Source organism: Mizuhopecten yessoensis, unplaced genomic scaffold (assembly GCF_002113885.1).
Source record: "Mizuhopecten yessoensis strain PY_sf001 unplaced genomic scaffold, ASM211388v2 scaffold716361, whole genome shotgun sequence".
NCBI classification, from domain to species: Eukaryota; Metazoa; Mollusca; class Bivalvia; order Pectinida; family Pectinidae; genus Mizuhopecten; species Mizuhopecten yessoensis.
The window spans coordinates 1,376,500-1,396,262 of NW_018480078.1; the positions used below are offsets into that span (position 1 = coordinate 1,376,500).

At 34.1% G+C, this 19,763-nt stretch overlaps 1 protein-coding gene across 1 annotated transcript; it reads left to right on the plus strand.

Annotated features, from left to right (window-relative positions):
* The first annotated feature begins 138 nt into the window (after positions 1–138).
* Positions 139–18,976, plus strand: LOC110443854 (F-actin-capping protein subunit alpha-like). Its single transcript, XM_021488282.1, has 10 exons — positions 139–227; positions 4,283–4,346; positions 4,802–4,853; positions 10,937–11,000; positions 11,685–11,755; positions 12,464–12,679; positions 13,186–13,270; positions 13,902–13,973; positions 15,077–15,139; positions 15,740–18,976. The coding sequence occupies exons 1-10, from the start codon at positions 189–191 to the stop codon at positions 15,884–15,886; spliced, it is 873 nt and encodes a 290-aa protein (XP_021343957.1). The 5' UTR covers positions 139–188; the 3' UTR covers positions 15,887–18,976.
* Positions 18,977–19,763: the final 787 nt, after the last annotated feature.

The following is a 19,763-nucleotide window of genomic DNA, read 5'->3' on the forward strand; positions in this document are numbered from 1 at the left end:
GATTCAACTGTAAAATAAAAATGCTTTTTATAATTTCACGCTCAAACTTATTCATATCTGATTTGGAATAAGTATTATTTTCAAGTTTCTAAATCTGAAATTGTTGACTAATTTATAACGAGTAATTAATCTCAGGGAAAATGAGATTCCCATGATCCGCTAGAAGGCGTGACTGACAGCCGAGCAAGATGGCCGATTTCGGTGAACCCATCTCCGATCAAGAGAAGGTAATTTCTCATAAATTTAATAGATTTAAGGATACAATTTCATAAATGACAGTGATAATATGTCCATGTAATTCTTGTCATTTGGTAAAAACACATGTTTAATGCATATAATGTTTAAATGCTGTCAAACTTTGAAAGCGGTTTGTGATGATTATTTTCCTGATCACTTCCGCTTTCAATAGTTTTGATGTAATCACCACATTTACGAGAGGTCGATCACCATGTAACTCTAGCTAGTGAGTCATCATCAAGTTACAATTCGAGCAAGCACCTTATATGGAAATCCAGTTTTATATTTCACCTCTGTTAAATTATTCGACCATACGATTATACTGTGTATTGTACTTTGAATACGACAGGAAGTAGACGATTTCTACTAAATCTGTAAATTCTGATCAATGTTTGATCTTTATATAGGTCTATTCAATGTCACGACGTTGCAATAACGTATCGTGCTCAAAACAATTTATATCATTCAACATATGAAGTTGGCAAAAAACAACGATGTCCTCTGCGTCGAGAACGAGTAAAATATTCATTCAAATTTCAAATAAAAAATCTATTTTTTTTTTTTTAATTTGATATCCCGTTGTTCTCATTTTACTTTTGGCTCTGAAAAAAAGTCAAGAAAATAAGGCTGTTAGTCACAAGATCTGCTGTGTGGTTGCTCAGGATTTAGCTTGATGACAATTAAAGGTACATGCATATGTAGCTCTTTCGGCTACAGTAGTGTCTAACTAGAGGTCCAGGTCAAGATTTCAATCCAAGTCTGGCATTTTCAAATTCCTTCTCCTGTTACAGTGCAAGTTTGCATGATTATCCCTTTGCTGTTGAGCGTGCATTTATACTATTTGAAACAAGATGTTGTCACAGGCACCGCTGTAACAAGAGCAAAATGCAAAGGGGATCGAAAGACCATCATTTGAATCTTATACATATGTCAGAATAGTACTAATATTAATTTCCAGCCTACTCTGCCCCGGCCTGGTATTTAATTGATCCCATACCTTGTAATGGAGCAAGCCCGGTGTGAATCACACAGGGGCGATTTTAGAATTAATTGACAGCACATTGGTCCGCATCCATAAATAGGGGTGTAGTATGAACTATTTCTGTTGATATCCTGCACAACTTGAAGTTAAACGCTGCCTATCAAAAATCTGAATTAACTGCCGTGTTGGAAAGTTTGTCTCTCTTCCGATATAGGTCAGACGTCCAAATGTGGGTGTCATGACCCAATATGGAAATTGTAGTAAACATGGCGGCATCAGTAGCAATACTATATTTGGTCATGCAGGCCATATATAGACAGGATAATTTAGATAACATCACACGTGATCTGTCATGGCGGTTGTTTCTATTTTTTCCCCAATATGGACTTGGTTAATTTCGTAAGAGTTTTTGCATGGGTAAGGATTCATTTTTTCAACAATTATGCAATATTTTGATAACATTATACTCATAAGAGGCTTGAATTATATGCAGAATTTGAAAAAAAATGTTGGGTTATCATAACTATTAAGATATTTAATACAATATAGATCTTTTTAACCGGTCAAAAATCAGGAATTAATCTCCCTCCAAAAATGGGAGAGTTGGCAAGTATGGGACGTGGTAGCTCCATAACACACTTGCTGTCATGACGTATAAGACTGAAAGTTGTAGGTAGGTGTTTATATTGGATATTTTGTTAAAATATTTAGGTAAAACAATATTTTATTTGATAAATTGATGTGTAATATATATAAATATAAGTTCATCAGCTTGATACCTGGGGCGAGCAGATTTTATGTTTGGGCTAGTAAAAACTTAATATATTTAAATTTATTATAAAAAAATTAAAGTCTGTCTGTAGGCTTTTATTTTAAATATGAAATTTTAATGGGTACTTGGTCAACATGAATCTTCAAATGATATGGCCACTATTATCTAAAGTATTGCATTATAGTGAATTTGTAAAGGCAATGATGTAAAAATAAAATAAAAATGTGTTATTACAATGTATACAAGAAATGGACACCTAGTTATGTTCAGTATTGCAATCTAGAGCTATCCCTAGTTTAGCTGGACACTGATATATCCATACAATTCATATGTTGAATGAGCGTCTGGCGTCAATGTTATTAAATATGTGTAAAGGTACCTTACGTAGGTTTAACTAGGACTTATCAATGATTATAGGTAGATCAAGAAAGTCACACCTGTTGCGCTCCTATCTGTCATCTCACTCAGTATCTTTATAGTGTTAACACATGTGGCACATCAACACTTCGTTGGAGCAAGAGATCTAGACAACTGGTATCTTGTGTATTTACATCACTCCTAGAATATCTAGCTAGTGTATATCATAAACGGTTACAGTTACCTGTGATTCTTAGTCACCTCAGCCTTTATATGTAACATACGTGTGTTCACACCACAACCTGGACATTTACTGAATCCGATTACATATTGTATGAATTTATTTCTATGTTGAAATACATTATGGTAGACTTGGATTATATTTATGCTTTCTGATTTATCAAAATAGTGTTCAAACTTTATTATCATGTTCATAGAAATGGATATAGATTATAAATATTGCAATTAACTTGTTCCTGTGTGATTTCCATCATTTTATGATTTGAAAAAAAGTGGTCATATGACAGCTATTATTTGAAGGACTTGTTACTAGTTGTAATAACTTAGGGTTTGAGTACGGATATCAACTTATTGTATAATGAATAACCTCTTGATCTGTTTCCACGACTCCTTTCATTGTCCATTGATATGGCCCTGCCAATTAAACTACAGTATATATATGTACACATGTACAGCTTTGAGTATTGTAAATGAACGTATAACCTGATTTAATTTACCTCCCAGGTACATTATCAGGTATTATCATACATAAATCTTTTCATTGTCTTAAATGACCCAACCTAAACTAAGCATCATACAATGCTTTTGTATAGCTGTATGTCTACCGTTATGAATTTAACTATTGCTATCTGATATATTTACAAAACTTTATTAATAAGAGTTTCATTGGGATTGTATATATACATAATACATATACAGGAAACTAGTTTTAATCCCAATCACATGTATGGACATATTGATATATACAAATGAAATATGTCATTGGTAAACCGATAAGGAAACAAGTTGAAAATTGATTTATGAGAAATACAAAGACAGACAATGCATGTATTATATATGTTTATGACAATTCTTGACATTTTCTGCTTGTTTTGAAGTGTTTGTTCAACATTCCACTGATAGCATATTGTTGAAGGAATAAGTTGATATGTCAGTATCACATTACCAAATGGCTTTATAGTTTAGAAATCTTGTGAAATTTGGCATAAAAATATTGATTATACCAGAAATATATATTGTTTGATTTCCTTTGTAAGTTGACCTACTATCACCTAGCAAAACATTTGCATATTTCAAGAAATTGCTCAGGGCAAGTAGGTATCAATATTACATTTCTTGAATTCATATTTTACATTTTCTTGTCCAGATGCTTTCTCTTTGTTAAAACAAACAATCCTGTAATGTATATTTCTAATCTACTTTATGTATTATTATACCTCATCTACATGAAAATAACAGCATATCTGATTGGATTATATTTTGGATCTCGATATATATATACCCCCATCCCCCCNTACAAGTCTAGAAAAATGGGCAAGAGCTACACCACAACTGAGTTACAAGTAACTGAAACAGACAACAACAATTGTGCAAAAACCTGATCATCTTTACTGATTCTGATCATATCCTGATTAATCATGTTTCACTCAGGCTTTGCCCTCATGAAATACAATAAATCTAGGAATTAATCATATTTCCCTACAACGATCAAGGGCAATAGATGTACGTTAATATGCAATGTACTTATAATTATCTGTACTTGTCTTGATTGGAGAAAATACATTACAGGTGAAGTCTTTTGCTTTCCCCAAAAAATATGACTGAAACCTGATTTTTTTAATGATTTTTTTACGTAATTTGATTACAAAATGAAGAATTCAAATATAAAAATATGTTTTGTTTCTTTATTGTAGATAAACATAACAACAAACTTCATTCTTCATGCCCCTCCTGGAGAATTTAATGAAGTCTTTAATGGTATGTATAACACAAAATATTCTTTAAATAATACAGGACTATTAATAATCACTAACAAACTGTGTAATCAAATTTATATGTAAGTTAATGGTGTATATAAGCCCACCCCAAATCTACTGCAGTTGAATAAAAAATCATACAAATGTTATTTCATATTGTCCTGTTATAAGCCTGAATCTAGAGATTATGTATTTGCCCCCTGGGCTTATTGCAGGATATATATGGTAATTATAACTGTTTGACTGAAATGTTAATTTTTAACAACTTTAAGGCCATATTATACCGGTATATGATTTTGTCTGCTTCTTGGGAATTCATAATTTTTCAATTTCTTCGCATGGATTATAACAGAAGAACAATTTAAATTTCATCTTTTTCTGCTATTAAGATAACATGATCTTATTCTTGAAGTGTTAGCTTTATTTGTTATAGATTCTGATCATTTTCATTTTCAGATGTGAGGATTCTGCTGAATGATGATAATTTGCTGAAGGAAGGAGGATCAGGGTATGAATATTAAATAGCGATGGTAGTCAGGGTTCATGTTGCTATCACCCCTACACTACAAGCTAGCAATATATAAGGCAATAGGCTAGCATCTCATCAAACAATAGTCAGGGTCAATGTTGCTGTCACCCAAACACTACTAGCTAGCAATATATGAGGCGATAGGCTAGCATCTCATCAAACACTAGTCAGGGTCAATGTTGCTGTCACCCAAACACTACTAGCTAGGGACAGCATTGGCTAGTATCTCATCAACCGATAGTCAGGGTCCATGTTGCTATCACCCCTACACTACAAGCTAGCAATATATGAGGCGATAGGCTAGCATCTCATCAAACACTAGTCAGGGTCAATGTTGCTGTCACCAAAACACTACTAGCTAGGGACAGCATTGGCTAGTATCTCATCAAACTATAGTCAGGGTCCATGTCGTATTTCTACACTACAAGCTAGGGACAGGATTAACTAGTATCTCATCAAACGATAGTCAGGGGCCATGTTGTATTTCTACACTACAAGCTAGGGACAGGATTAACTAGTATCTCATCAAACGATAGTCAGGGACCATGATGTATTTCTACACTACAAGCTAGGGACGGCGTTAACTAGTATCTCATCAAACGATAGTCAGGGGCCATGTTGTATTTCCTGTACACTACAAGCTATGGACAGCATTGGCTAGCATCTCATCAAACTATAGTCAGGGTCCATGTTGTATTTCCTGTACACTACAAGCTATGGACAGCATTGGCAAGTATCTCATCAAACAATAGTCAGGGTCCATGTTGTATTTCTACACTACAAGCTAGGGACAGCATTAACTAGTATCTCATCAAACGATAGACAGCGTCCATGTTGTATTTCTACACTACAAGCTATGGACAGCATTGGCTAGTATCTCATCAAACGATAGTCAGGGTCCATGTTGTATTTCTACACTACAAGCTATGGACAGCATTGGCTAGTATCTCATCAAACGATAGTCAGGGTCCATGTTGTATTTCCTGTACACTACAAACTAGGGACAGCATTGGCTAGTATCTCATCAAACTATAGTCAGGGTCCATGTTGTATTTCCTGTACACTACAAGCTAGGGACAGCATTGGCTAGTATCTCATCAAACAGTAGTCAGGGTCCATGTTGTATTTCTACACTACAAGCTATGGACAGCATTAACTAGCATCTCATCAAACAATGGTCAGGGTCCATTTTGTATTTCCTGTACACTACAAGCTATGGACAGCATGGGCTAGTATCTCATCAAACAATAGTCAGGGTCCAGGTTGTATTTCCTATTCACTACAATCTAGGGACAGCATTGGCTAGTATCTCATCAAACAGTAGTCAGGGTCCATGTTGTATTTCCTATACACTACAATCTAGGGACAGCATTAACTAGTATCTCATTATCAATGGGCGTATTTGATTGATACATGTGTATCACTTAATCAGGTATAAGTAGTCGGTTGCATTGTTCTTCACGTGATACATTCTAGTATACATAGCAGTAGGAGAAATTTTGACCTGACAGTTTCAGAAAACTGGTTGATTCCTTCAGTCTTCAGAGAAAATCACTCCGTTGCATAGCTAATAAGAAGGAGTGAAATTCAGTGTCACTGCTTCTGATAAGCCATGCGGTGGACTGCCTCTTCTGAGAAAAGAATCAGATGTTTAATCTAGATCTGTCAGGTATCACATACACCTATTGTAGATAAGTACTCGTAAAAGTTTTTTAAAGTGAAAATATTTTCTCTTATGTATTATTCATGTAATGCACTGATTTATAATTTGCGCAAGCATAGTGTGAGGCAGATTTTGACTGAACTAATTATATATAATAATAATATATTTACAGTATTCGAGAAGAAATCTATAAACCAAAAATATTTTTTAGGTCATCAATTTGATCCTTAAATTGTCCTTACATGTTACATTATATATTTTCTAAAAAAAAAAAAAGCAAAACAATGACATGTATGGTAGGAGGTCTGCCTCCTGTTAGATATGAAATTATCCTATTTTTCTGGATGAATAATTTCCTGCTAATTGTAGTACATGAATCATTTCCTGATTATTTGTTGGTTTAATTGAACTTCTGCCTACCATGCTACATTTTGTATGTGTTTGTCTTCATAGGGGGCAGATTGCCTCGGAAATTTACCAAATTCCTTTGTCTTCACTGTCACTATTACTTACGTAATGATATAATCTGTTTATAATGATATACATACAAAGACCATTTGTTTGTTCAGATTCAATGCCCATATTGGACCGTACTGTTGTAATTACTGATCAAGGTACCTATATATTATATCAGGAAGAAATACATTATGGTGTTACAACATTTGGTTCATGATTCAAATGAAAGTCCATCCTTTCGTGTACAAACTATTTGTTGACAGTAAACGCTGCTGAAATAGGTCTGTTCAAGTTTGTGAACTATGGAACCAAATTTATTACAGTAAGATAGAGCAACAGGTGATTGCTGTATATGGGAAGGCTAATTTTGACTAATCTTGTATGGTTGTGACTATATATAGGAAGGCTAATCATTCACCTCGGAGATGGTTGTTACTATATATATATATAGTCACATCCATACAATATTAGTCAGAATTAGCCTTCCTATATATGTATATATAGTCACAACCATACAATATTAGGCAGAATTAGCCTTCCTATATATGTAGTCACAACCATATCCGAGGTGAATGATTATCCTTCCTATATATATAGACACCACCATACAATATTAGACAGAATTAGCCTTCCTATATATAGTCACAACCCTCTCCGAGGTGAATGATGAGCCTTCCTATATATATATGTAGTCACAACCATATCCGAGGTGAATGATTAGCCTCCCTATATATATATATAGGCACAACCATCTCCGAGGTGAGTGATTAGCCTTCCTATATGTATAGTCACAACCATCTCCGAGGTGATGATTAGCCTTCCTATATATGTATATATAGTCACAACCCTCTCCGAGGTGAATGATTGGCCTTCCTATATATATATGTAGTCACAACCATATCCGAGGTGAATGATTATCCTTCCTATATATATAGTCATAACCATCTCCGAGGTGAGTGATTAGCCTTCCTATATGTATAGTCACAACCATCTCTGAGGTGAATGATTAGCCTTTCTATATATATATAGTCAAAACCATCTCCGAGGTGAGTGATTAGCCTTCCTATATGTATAGTCACAACCATCTCCGAGGTGAGTGATTAGCCTTCCTATATGTATAGTCACAACCATCTCCGAAGTGAATGATTTGCCTATCTATATATATAGTCACACCCATCTCTGAGATGAATGATTAGCTTTCCTATATATGTATATATAGTCACAACCATCGCCGAGGTGAATGATTAGCCTCCCTATATATATATATATAGTCACAAACATACAATATTAGTCAGAATTAGCCTTCCTATATATTTATATAGTCACAACCATACAATATTAGTCAGAATTAGCCTTCCTATATATAAATAGTCACAACCATCTCTGAGATGAATGAATAGTCTTCCTATATATATATAGACACCACCATACAATATTAGACAGAATTAGCCTTCCTATATATATATATAGGAAGGCTAATTCTGACTAATATTGTATGGTTGTGACTATATATATATATAGGAAGGCTAATCATTCACCTCAGAGATGGTTGTGACTATATATATATATAGGAAGGCTAATTCTGCCTAATATTGTATGGTTGTGACTATATATATATAGGAAGGCTAATCATTCCTCTCAGAGATGGTTGTGAATATATATATATAGGAAGGCTAATCATTCACCTCGGGGATGGTTGTGACTATATAAATATATAGGAAGGCTAATTCTGACTAATCTTGTATTGTTGTGACTATATATATATATATAGGAAGGCTAATTCTGACTAATCTTGTATTGTTGTGACTATATATATATATATAGGAAGGCTAATCATTCACCTCGGAGATGGTTGTGACTATATAAATATATAGGAAGGCTAATTCTGACTAATCTTGTATGGTTGTGACTATATATATATATATAGGAAGGCTAATCATTCACCTCGGAGAAGGTTGTGACTATATTTATATAGGAAGGCTAATCATTCACCTCGGAGATGGTTGTGATTATATATATATATAGGAAGGCTAATAATTCATCTCAGAGATGGTTGTGATTATATATATATATAGGAAGGCTAATCATTAATCTCAGAGATGGGTGTGACTATATATATATAGGAAGGCTAATTCTGTCTAATCTTGTTTGGTTGTGACTATATATATATAGGAAAGCTAATCATTCATCTCAGAGATGGTTGTGACTATATATATATTTGTGACTATATTTATATAGGAAGGCTAATCATTCTCCTCGGAGATGGTTGTGACTATATAAATATATAGGAAGGCTAATTCTGACTAATCTTGTTTGGTTTTGTGTATATATATATATAGGAAGGCTAATCATCCACCTCGGAGAAGGTTGTGACTATATTTATATAGGAAGGCTAATCATTCACCACGGAGATGGTTGTGACTATATATATATTTGTGACTATATTTATATAGGAAGGCTAATCATTCCCCTCGGAGATGGTTGTGACTATTTATATAGGAAGGCTAATCATTCCCCTCGGAGATGGTTGTGACTATATATATATATAGCAAGGCTAATCATTCACCTCGGAGATGGTTGTTACTATATATATATAGCAAGGCTAATCATTCTCCTAGGAGATGGTTGTGACTATATATATAGGAAGGCTAATCATTCACCGCGGAGATGGTTGTTACTATATATATATATAGGAAGGCTATATATATATAGGAAGGCTAATCATCCACCTCGGAGAAGGTTGTGACTATATTTATATAGGAAGGCTAATCATTCTCCTCGGAGATGGTTGTGACTATTTATATAGGAAGGCTAATCATTCACCTCTGAGATGGTTGTGACTACATATATATATAGCAAGGCTAATCATTCTCCTAGGAGATGGTTGTGACTATATATATAGATAGGAAGGCTAATCATTCACCTCGGAGAAGGTTGTGACTATATTTATATAGGAAGGCTAATCATTCACCTCGGAGATGGTTGTGACTACATATATATATAGCAAGGCTAATCATTCACCTCGGAGATGGTTGTGACTATATATATATATAGGAAGGCTAATTCTGACTAATCTTGTTTGGTTGTGACTATATATATATATAGGAAGGCTAATCATTCACCTCGGAGAAGTGCATTTTTCTTTAGATTTCAATCTTGTAGGTAAAATATAGTGCAAAGCACCAAATCTCACTCAAGTTCAAGTTCTTTATTACTTTAAGTCGATTGACTTATCAGTTATAACATATATACAAAACAATACAGAGACAACATACAATATGATACACACACACACGCTGTGGAGAGTGAACACTAACCAGCAATCAGCTCAGATCTCCTTTTGTTTGCTTGTATTGAAAATTTGTCTTCATTTTTTTAACAGAATTTGATCAAACTTTGTGCGATAGGGAAGTATGAAAATACCTGAAACAAGTTGTGATTCAGGGTGCCAATGTCAAGGTCACCATCTACTATAATAAGAAAATCTTTGTTACTTCAGTGCCTTTCTGACCTTCCTGTATAAAACTTAAATGTTTACATGTGGATTTAGAAATTAATAAACAATGTCATATATATATAATGAAATTCATTGTCAGAAAATGACATTGACATTGCCAGAGTTACAACTTGGCACTGTTTAGTCATTCACCCCTGAAATTTCATAATGAACTATTCCAACATTAAAATTGGAAGAGTTCAAATGTGCATTCAGGGGTGAATAACTTAACGAGATGTAGGATACATGCTCCTTTACAGATGTGTGGCAATTTTTATATGTGATGCCATGGTTTAATTACACTGTAGAAATGAAGTTTGATGTGTGTGTGGAAAGTGAGTTTTGGCTGTATATGGAAAGATTGTTAGGTAACGATTAATTGGATTAAACTTGGTACATGAACAGCTGTGTATAAAATAACTACTTTTGTTTCCTTCTTTTTCACAGAGCCTTTGCTCAGTACAACAAGGACCAATTTACACCATGTAAAGTAGAGGATTCAGAGGAACAGGTAATTAACAGGAAAAATAAATACACACTTAAACCTTGTTGTACTGCCGTTATAAGGGGGTGTCTTGATATACCGAGGGTGAAGTGTAAAGGGATAGGCAAGAAAACAGGAAAAGACGATCTAGAAATATGTTAGCAGTAATAAACAAAGAGGCAGAATGAATTAGTGGCATAACATCAAGGTTTTAACTGTGTTCATTTAATGCCAAACCGAAAAAAATGATTTACAAATAATTTCGGAATTTCATTTGACAATTATTTTGTATCTCTATGCACTCTAGTTTAATCCTGAATTTCAGTATTTTTGAAAATTTACTAGTGTGACTTAATTGAAATTGAACAGTTAAAAGACTGATATAGGCTAAGCCTGTTGTCTAACCATTTTTTTATCACATGTATTGTTTTCGTTATCACGTGTATTGGTTTTCTTATCTGTTGTTCTTTTGTATTGACAATAAAATATTTTGAAATTAAAATTGATCAAGTGGACACGGGTCTAGCTTGAACCACAAATATGCCGATATGAAGCTATCATATTTTAATATGGAGGATAGAAATTTCCCACCCAGGGTACTGATTTCTAACAAGTTGGCCCTGATGTAGATGGAACAACAAATATGCCTTTTTGTTTTGCTCTTACGATGTGGTGATTAATAACGTTTCCAACCATTTTTTTTGTTTGAAGGTTTTAATATCTGATCATGGTGATGTAGGTAATGGTAGATTTGTGGATCCAAGAAACAAGAAATCATTCAGGTTTGTACACTTCATTTTACCCAAATGTCCCGGTGTTTGTTGGGTTATTGGTAATACAGGCTGATATTTAGGGTACTTCCATACGGGTTTGAAGAATCCTATATATTATCAGACATATTGACTGGAATATACTAATTTTTCAGGATCCCTGTACCACTGCCAAAAACTATTATTAGGTGTTGGAAACTAAAAAAAAATCGGCATGACTATAGTTTTGATAGGTCGCTTCTGAAAATAAAATCCTATCTTATGGTACTTTTATGAGAAATAATAAAGATGTAATAAACGGAAGATAATCAATAATAAAGTTTTGAGTGTAAACATTAACCCTTTCACCCCTATGTAACTTTAGTAGACTCTACCATACATGGATTTGGATGGGTCTATTATGGTCTACAGTGTTGAAAGGGTTAAGTGAGGCTCGACTGTGATTTGAACCCTGGACTTTCGTTTGTTGCTATTTATTTGTTGTCCTTTAGGTCACTGTATGAGCAATATAGCAAACTGTTTGTTAGGATCAAATGATATAAATAATTTGGAAATAATAAAGAGATGATATGACAGATATGGGTCACTGAATTTGAAGTAAACTAGTGGCAGTATTAGGGAGCCCTAGATGTCTTTTGCCACAAATCCCCCTATATTTACGTGACATTGAGCTGCAATATGATCAATACTGATGCAAACCTACATTGCTATATGTAATAGGTATGACCATTTGAAAAAAGAGGCATCCGACTATCAAGACGTTGAAGTCGACCGAACAGTGGAGCCTTGGAGGTCAGCAATAGAGACTGCACTGTCCGCTTACAGAGATCAACATTACAAATATGGTGTGGTCAGTGTCTACGGAAGTGCACAAGGAGGAAGCATAACCATTATAGCCTGTATAGAGAGTCATCAGTTCCAGCCGAAAAATTTCTGGTAAACAGTTTTTGTTCAGCAGAGGAAGGAACATTTTCATCTGTCTTCATTGTGTCAAACAATGATAGCTAATCAGTTAGGTCAACGTTTTTTTTTTTTATTTGTTAAAGTTAACTGTATATCACTTATGTTTTATATGAGTTGTGTATTCACATATGTCACAAACACATGTGTTTTCATATCTCTGATCAGCCTGATGTAATATGAAGAAGTGGTATGTTTTTTTACCTAACTGGAGTTGGGACCGAGATCTAGTTTGAAATAATTTATTGGGGAAATTGTTTGATTTATTCAATTCATTCCTTTTGAATATGTATGATAAAAAGAAATTATGAAATTTGATCATTGTCAGCAGATGTCATATTTGAGTGTTTTATTCCCAAATAAGCACTGTAGGGTGTTAGCTCTGCATTTCTAGTTAATGAGGGAAATGTGAATCAGAACAAGATTGTGTTTAAATGTTGCAAGAACTTCATTTTTTAAATTTTCATTTTTTTGCCTTATAGGAATGGTAGATGGCGGTCCCAGTGGTCCTTGACCTTTCCTAGCTCTGGGGGTAAAGTTGACCTCACAGGGGTATTTAAAGTTCAGGTGGGTGAATTCATAGAGCATGCAGTGAAAGGGTAACGCAGCCAGTCATAACTTGAAAAGTTCTGACTTTAAACTTCAGGGTCAAGGGACTTGTTGTTCAAGGGACAACTGGAAGCCCTTCCAGTTTTCCCTTGGCATTTTGTAATTTCAGAAGTCAAATACCATTTTCCCTGAAATTTTAAGTCAGAACTTTTCAAGTAGACCTGTCCTTTAAAACCTTAATAGTCAAAGCTCATTTTGGGGAGTCAAAAACATACTGTTGAGAGTATTTTGAAGGCCCTGATATTGACAGAAACAGAATCACAAGATCTTGTTATAAATATGTTGTATGTAGTAAAGTAAAAAGTTTGTCATGAGGATGTATATGTAACGAAACAAACTCGAATATACTGAAAGAACTAAAAATACATTTAACAGTATTGGGTTGTTTCCCTTACTTTGCTAAATTGCTATGAAGTAACTGTTAGGTTAACTTCATATTTAGACATTATGTCATGATCCAGTCGTGTGAATGGGAAAAGTACAATAGTCAAAATCATGATTTGATATTTGCTTTTTTGCCTTAAAGTCTGAAACAATCCACATCTTGTCTTTTGTTCTATTCCTGAATTCTGTTGATGTTTACAAACAGGTACACTATTACGAAGATGGTAATGTACAACTAGTGAGCTCAAAGGAGGTTAAGAAGACGTTAAACGTGACGGTAGGTAGTGATGAGTCCATCACTTCGTGTATTTACACTTAACACATCCTGAGGCTTTTTCCTATAGGCAGAAAAAATGCCACGTCTAAAATTTATTCAGTAATATATATTTGAAATGTATACATATTTGCCATAAAGTTGAGTATACCATTCCAAAACATAACCGATCCTCTGATTTCTTCTAATTCGATATAAAAAACCTGGAGATCTAGTGTCATAATATTATGTCTATAGTTTGTGGGATGAGAGACAATCAAGGCCCTTCCTTTAAACTATTGTTACCCACAAAAGACCCACAAAAGACATTCATGATCACATGGGTACAATGTTTCAAAAAATTTAAGTAAGATACATTTTCTTAATAATAAAACAGTATGGGATCGTAATATTTGGCCTTTACATTGCTAGGCTATAAAAATTGTTCCAGTTAGCAGAAGTCAAATGTGTTAAAATCTGCAAACACAATTTTTCTGATGAACCAAGAGGTATAGGATCATGGTATTCTGCCAGTACATTGCCAGATAAATGGCTTTCACAAATGTATTCGAAAATATATAGTAAAGTAATTTTGAAACATTTCTTCTTACATGCTAGGAGACTTTAGATTATGATATCCAGCCTGTGGCTTAATAGGGTAAAGGCTATAAGCTTTGAATAAAATCGTTTTAATTTGATTTTAAGTTTCACATGGGGTCAAGTATTATTGAATAGGTAATAGTTATAACAAGCCAGATGGACAACATGCAGGCCCCATGGTACTCTTGTTTACTTCCGATATTCTTGGCTCAAGCTTACTGTTTACTGATATTTTACCATTAGATCCTGTATGACCATACAGTGTTGTTGGACCATTAAGATGTGTACTCTATGACAATCAAACAGTGATTTGTGTCTAGCAATTATTACTAGTATGTAGCTCTGTCTCAAACATGTTTAATATTCCTTATAGTTTAATTGGAATTTTTCTGTTTAATGATCAAATACATGCATTGAAACTTCAATCTGCTGATGAATATAGTACTAGCGTTCATAAAAATGTTGTACTTAACAAGATAATTGCAGATTAATATATAACAGTTTCATTCTTTGTATTTTTTTCTCAGAATGAACAACAAACAGCCAAGGATTTTATAAATTTGGTCCGAGACTCAGAACAGGAATATCAGGTTTGTTGCAGTTAACATCTGTGATGTTTTCCAAATCTACTTCATTTAAAGAGGAATCATTTTTCATCTTATAGCATTTTATGTTTCTGTTTTAATAATTTTTTAGAAAAACTTTTTTTGTTAATATTCTTATCATTATATAATTCTTTTCCAAGTTGCTGACTATAGTTAATGAGATTATGTTCTTTAATTATTCAGTTGTTGACCTAAAGCTTGAAACGTATTTTGGGTCGACCCTATGGCTGAAACCAGTTAATTGATCTGTTTCACACTTATGAAGTTTGCCCAAGACAGTCAGATATTTGCTTTAGCAAGAAACATTGAAATCTGAAGTAATTTTTGACGGTAATATAACAATTATAACAGATTAATTGCTATGGAGTAGTTGGGTCCTGTTTAATTGGTAGAATTAATAAGAAAACTCTTGTTTCTGATTTTTTAATACACAAGATGACTTAACCTTTCACCACTGTAGACCATAATGGACTCATCCAGATCAATGCATGGTAGAGTCTACTCAAGTTACATAGCGGTGAAAGGGTTAATATAATTTATGTAGTTTATTGTTTAATCAAACTTTCATTTTCTCACGTTTGACAGAACGCCATAGGTGAAAACTACCAGACGATGTCGGATACAACATTCAAAGCTCTTCGGAGACAGCTACCTGTAACAAGGGCAAAAATAGACTGGAACAAAATAGTTGGATATCAAATAGGAAGCCAAATATCCAAGAACAAGGCATGAGACCTGTGAGCTTCTGTGGTCTGATATGTGCTTAGTGGAAACAAAAATGGCTGAACAAAAGGGACAGGACTGCGAGGACGTCAGCTGTATATCAAGGCTTGCCAGACAGAGAAATGGAGGTTACACTGGTATGTCAGGATCCTGGCCGTGGGCGCACGAAAACCTTTCCGAATCGTTTAGATAATTGGCAAGACCAGCTTACTCGAGAATTCTTCACTACTGTGATATTTAATTTGTACTGATTCTTCATGAATGCATATTTGTATTACATAAGCAATGTCGCCCTAAAAAATATCCTATCTAAGAATGACTGGAACAGAATGATGTTAAGATTTATTCACTTTTTGGGAATTTATTTATCGTTTAGGGACAACTATGGATAAAAGTTGAACAAATTTGCACTGTTGATAATTTTACGATATGATGTCTGGGCATATGATGCAACTCAAGTGCAATTTATAGGATTTAATGTCATTTACACACATATTATACAGAGCATTAAATCTTGGAGAATTTCAATTAAAAGTCATTTGAAATTAGAATGCCATTAAATCTTGGAGAATTTCTATTAAAAGTCATTTGAAATTAGAATGCCCTCTCAAACCAGATGAGGGTACGTCTGTTTCAATTAATCTTGCTTACAAATTGATAAAGATACTTTATTTTCTTCTTTTTTGGAGACCTCTCCTTCAGATGAACACTATGTAATTTTTGTTTAACGTTTGACCCTTTAACTTTAGCTAACCTTAATACCCTCCGTGACTTGAACTTTAGCTATAACCTTAATACCCACTAGTGAGCACTTGTTTGATTTTATTCAGCCTTTGCTCTTTAATTTAATAATTAGTATTTACACTATCCAAACTCATTCTTTGAGATTAATTTTCATTTCCTTAAAAGTGTTTCCACATAAACGTTTCTGTGTTGAGTTCTTTCTAACACAGCGACGTGTTGACTATGTACAGATATAATCTAGATACAATCATTTTTGATAGGCCAGGCAATGTATAGTGTGAATCTTGCTGTTTCCTGTACAAGGTCAGAGGGCAAAGACGTCAAATTCAAATTTAACTTCAAATTTGACTGTTAAAAATCATACAGAAAGTTATGATATGCAAGTTATTTCTGTCAAAACAAAATGGTGCGTTGAGAGAAACAGATTTGTGCTGCTCCAAATTATTGTAATATATATGAATGAATTGATAATCACAACTTCATACTTCGAAATCCTGTATTCTATTCTTTTATGTAAAAAAATAAATCTATTTAAAATGACAAAACAATCTGTTCTCACTTGTGCTGCTTAAATTATCCAAAATATATCAGGAAATTTTGTCAGTATTCAATTATCATATACATTGAAATTTATTTTAAGGTTTAAAATCCATGTTTAAAAACTTTTGTAACAGTACTAGTGTGAGTATAGGACACCGGCCAGACTATTAATTTGTCTCCAGAATTTTTTATAGTGGAATCTTTTTAGTACAGACAGCTTTTTCAGATGCTAGTTTTAAATCATATCAATTACAAAATAACGGAGAAGAACCAGCTGAATTTATCTGTCAGAAATCTTCAGATTTTCTGCACTAACAAGATTCACCTGTATTAAATTAATATGTTTGTACTAGATTGATTACTCTTACCAGATTACTCTGCATGTTAATCCAAATCTAATTATATAAAAAGAAAAAGATATATTGTACAAACTGCTATTTTTGTATGTTTTGTTTTAAAGGAACGAGACCTTAGTAAAGACACTTAATGACTACTCGACTCGTTACCTTAATAGGTGTCATTATTGTTTAATTACCAAATATGGAACAGGTTCCTCTCTACCTGTATCCTGTTGAAATTTCCCCTTGCATGCAGTACAAAATATCATTCCAGATCTATTAACACAGGTATTTAAGGACTTATATCTCAAGTTAATATGTTGCCAGAATATAGGATATATTTTCTCATCACTAGTACGTAACATGAAAACCAACACGGGGTCCCCGTCTATATGAAAGTTTGATGTGTATTGAATCATGGCACATTTCTGATCAGGGACGGTTTATTCAAAGCATCCATAGCTAATACCTATAAACAAAGAATGTTTACTCCATGTAGAGCTAAGTGTTAATCAGGATATAAGAGACAATTTAAAATGTTGAATATATAAAAATATTAAAGTTATCTTTTTTTGTATACATCAATATTTTCATTTGGGTCATGAATAATCTCCCTTGCATTGACAAAAACAAAGCGGTAAAATATTAAAAGGTTTTTATGCTGATTTTCAGAGAGACTGATTTCACTGTATTAACTGAGGGTATTTTAAACATTTTGTCCCTTCATGTATGTATTGTTGACTAGCAGTTAGACGACTGTTTAGTGGGTATGAGTTTATTTAGATGTATATGTCGGTGGTAATCTCGTTCACCATTGTGGAGTGACGAGACGACGGCTGAGAGAGAAACCTATACTTGCCACGCGTGGTTAGATGTTTATGCCTGGCATGCAGGTTGAACAGGTTAAACAGAATTAGTTAAGTACTACTCATGTTCTTGCTGGGCAATTAGTCTTCGTTTTATGGCAATTAGTAATTGTACTATCATAAAATCGGTTTGTGAATGGCGTTCTTTTATGTTTAAATTTTTGCAACATCGAACACATTACGCAAAATTAGTTCTAAAGACAGCACTATCACAATTTGTAAATTAAAATCCGAATTTGTCTCTGAAATGCCATCATTTGATTTACAATTTAATAATACCTCAGTTATGATGTAGAATGGGAATATGTAATTTTCTTTAATATGGATGCAGTTAAATCTTGATTTGTTTTAATGCTATTTCGTTTGACACTTTACTGGCTGTATGTAAGAACATGAAGTCAGCTATTTGGATTTATTTAATAACTTTGGCTAAAAACAATTCTGCGATGACATACCTGCTAGTACTAACTACACATTAAACTAGGGGAGAGTAAGAGGCATTCACTCAAGTGGTGGTAATTACTGTTATTAGGTCTGTAAAGGATACCTAGTGTATTTAAGACTTCAGCAATGTAAATCTTTTTAATAAATATACAACAAAATATATCTTGTACATTGTGTTGTTTTTTCTTTCACTGTTAAGGTGAAAAGAAATACAGGATCATATAAAATGATATCCTGTTGACTGCCATATACTTTTTACGAGTTTTGCAGAATACTGATATTTTCCACCAGCGCTTTGTTACATTCTGCCATAGGCCTACAAGTAAAATATACTTGACTATTTGGCATTCAACTAGAAGACCTTTAAGTTCTGAAAGACCAAGATGAGCTTATGCCTACCGTTGCATCCGTCGTCCGTCCGTCAACAATTTCTTCAAACAATTTCTTCATAACCACTGATGGGAATTTAAGTAAATTTGACTGGTACCATCCCTAGGTTGTGGGGATTCAAAATTGTACATATGGTGGGGCTGAGGGGCGGGGCCAAAGGGGGCGATTTGGCTATATTGCTATAAACCACTTCTTCTCTAGTACTTAGCACTGGTTATCAATCATATTTGGTTGGAAGCATCCATGGGAGGTGGGGATTCAAAAGTGTACAAATGGTAGGGCTGCCACCCCCCAGGGGCTGAAGTGAAGGCCAAAAAGGATAATTTGGCTATATTGCTTTACGTGACTTCTTCTTCTCTGGAAGTAAGCGATGGATTTCAACCATATTTCACTGGTGGAGTCCCTAGGTGGTGGTTTAAAATTGTACAAATGATGGGGCTGACACCCTTTAGTGATGGATATCAACCATATTTGACTGGAAGCACCCCTAGGTGGTGGGCATTCAAAATTGTACAAGTGGTTGGGTTGACACCCCAGGGAACTGAATGCTGGGGGCCGAAAAGG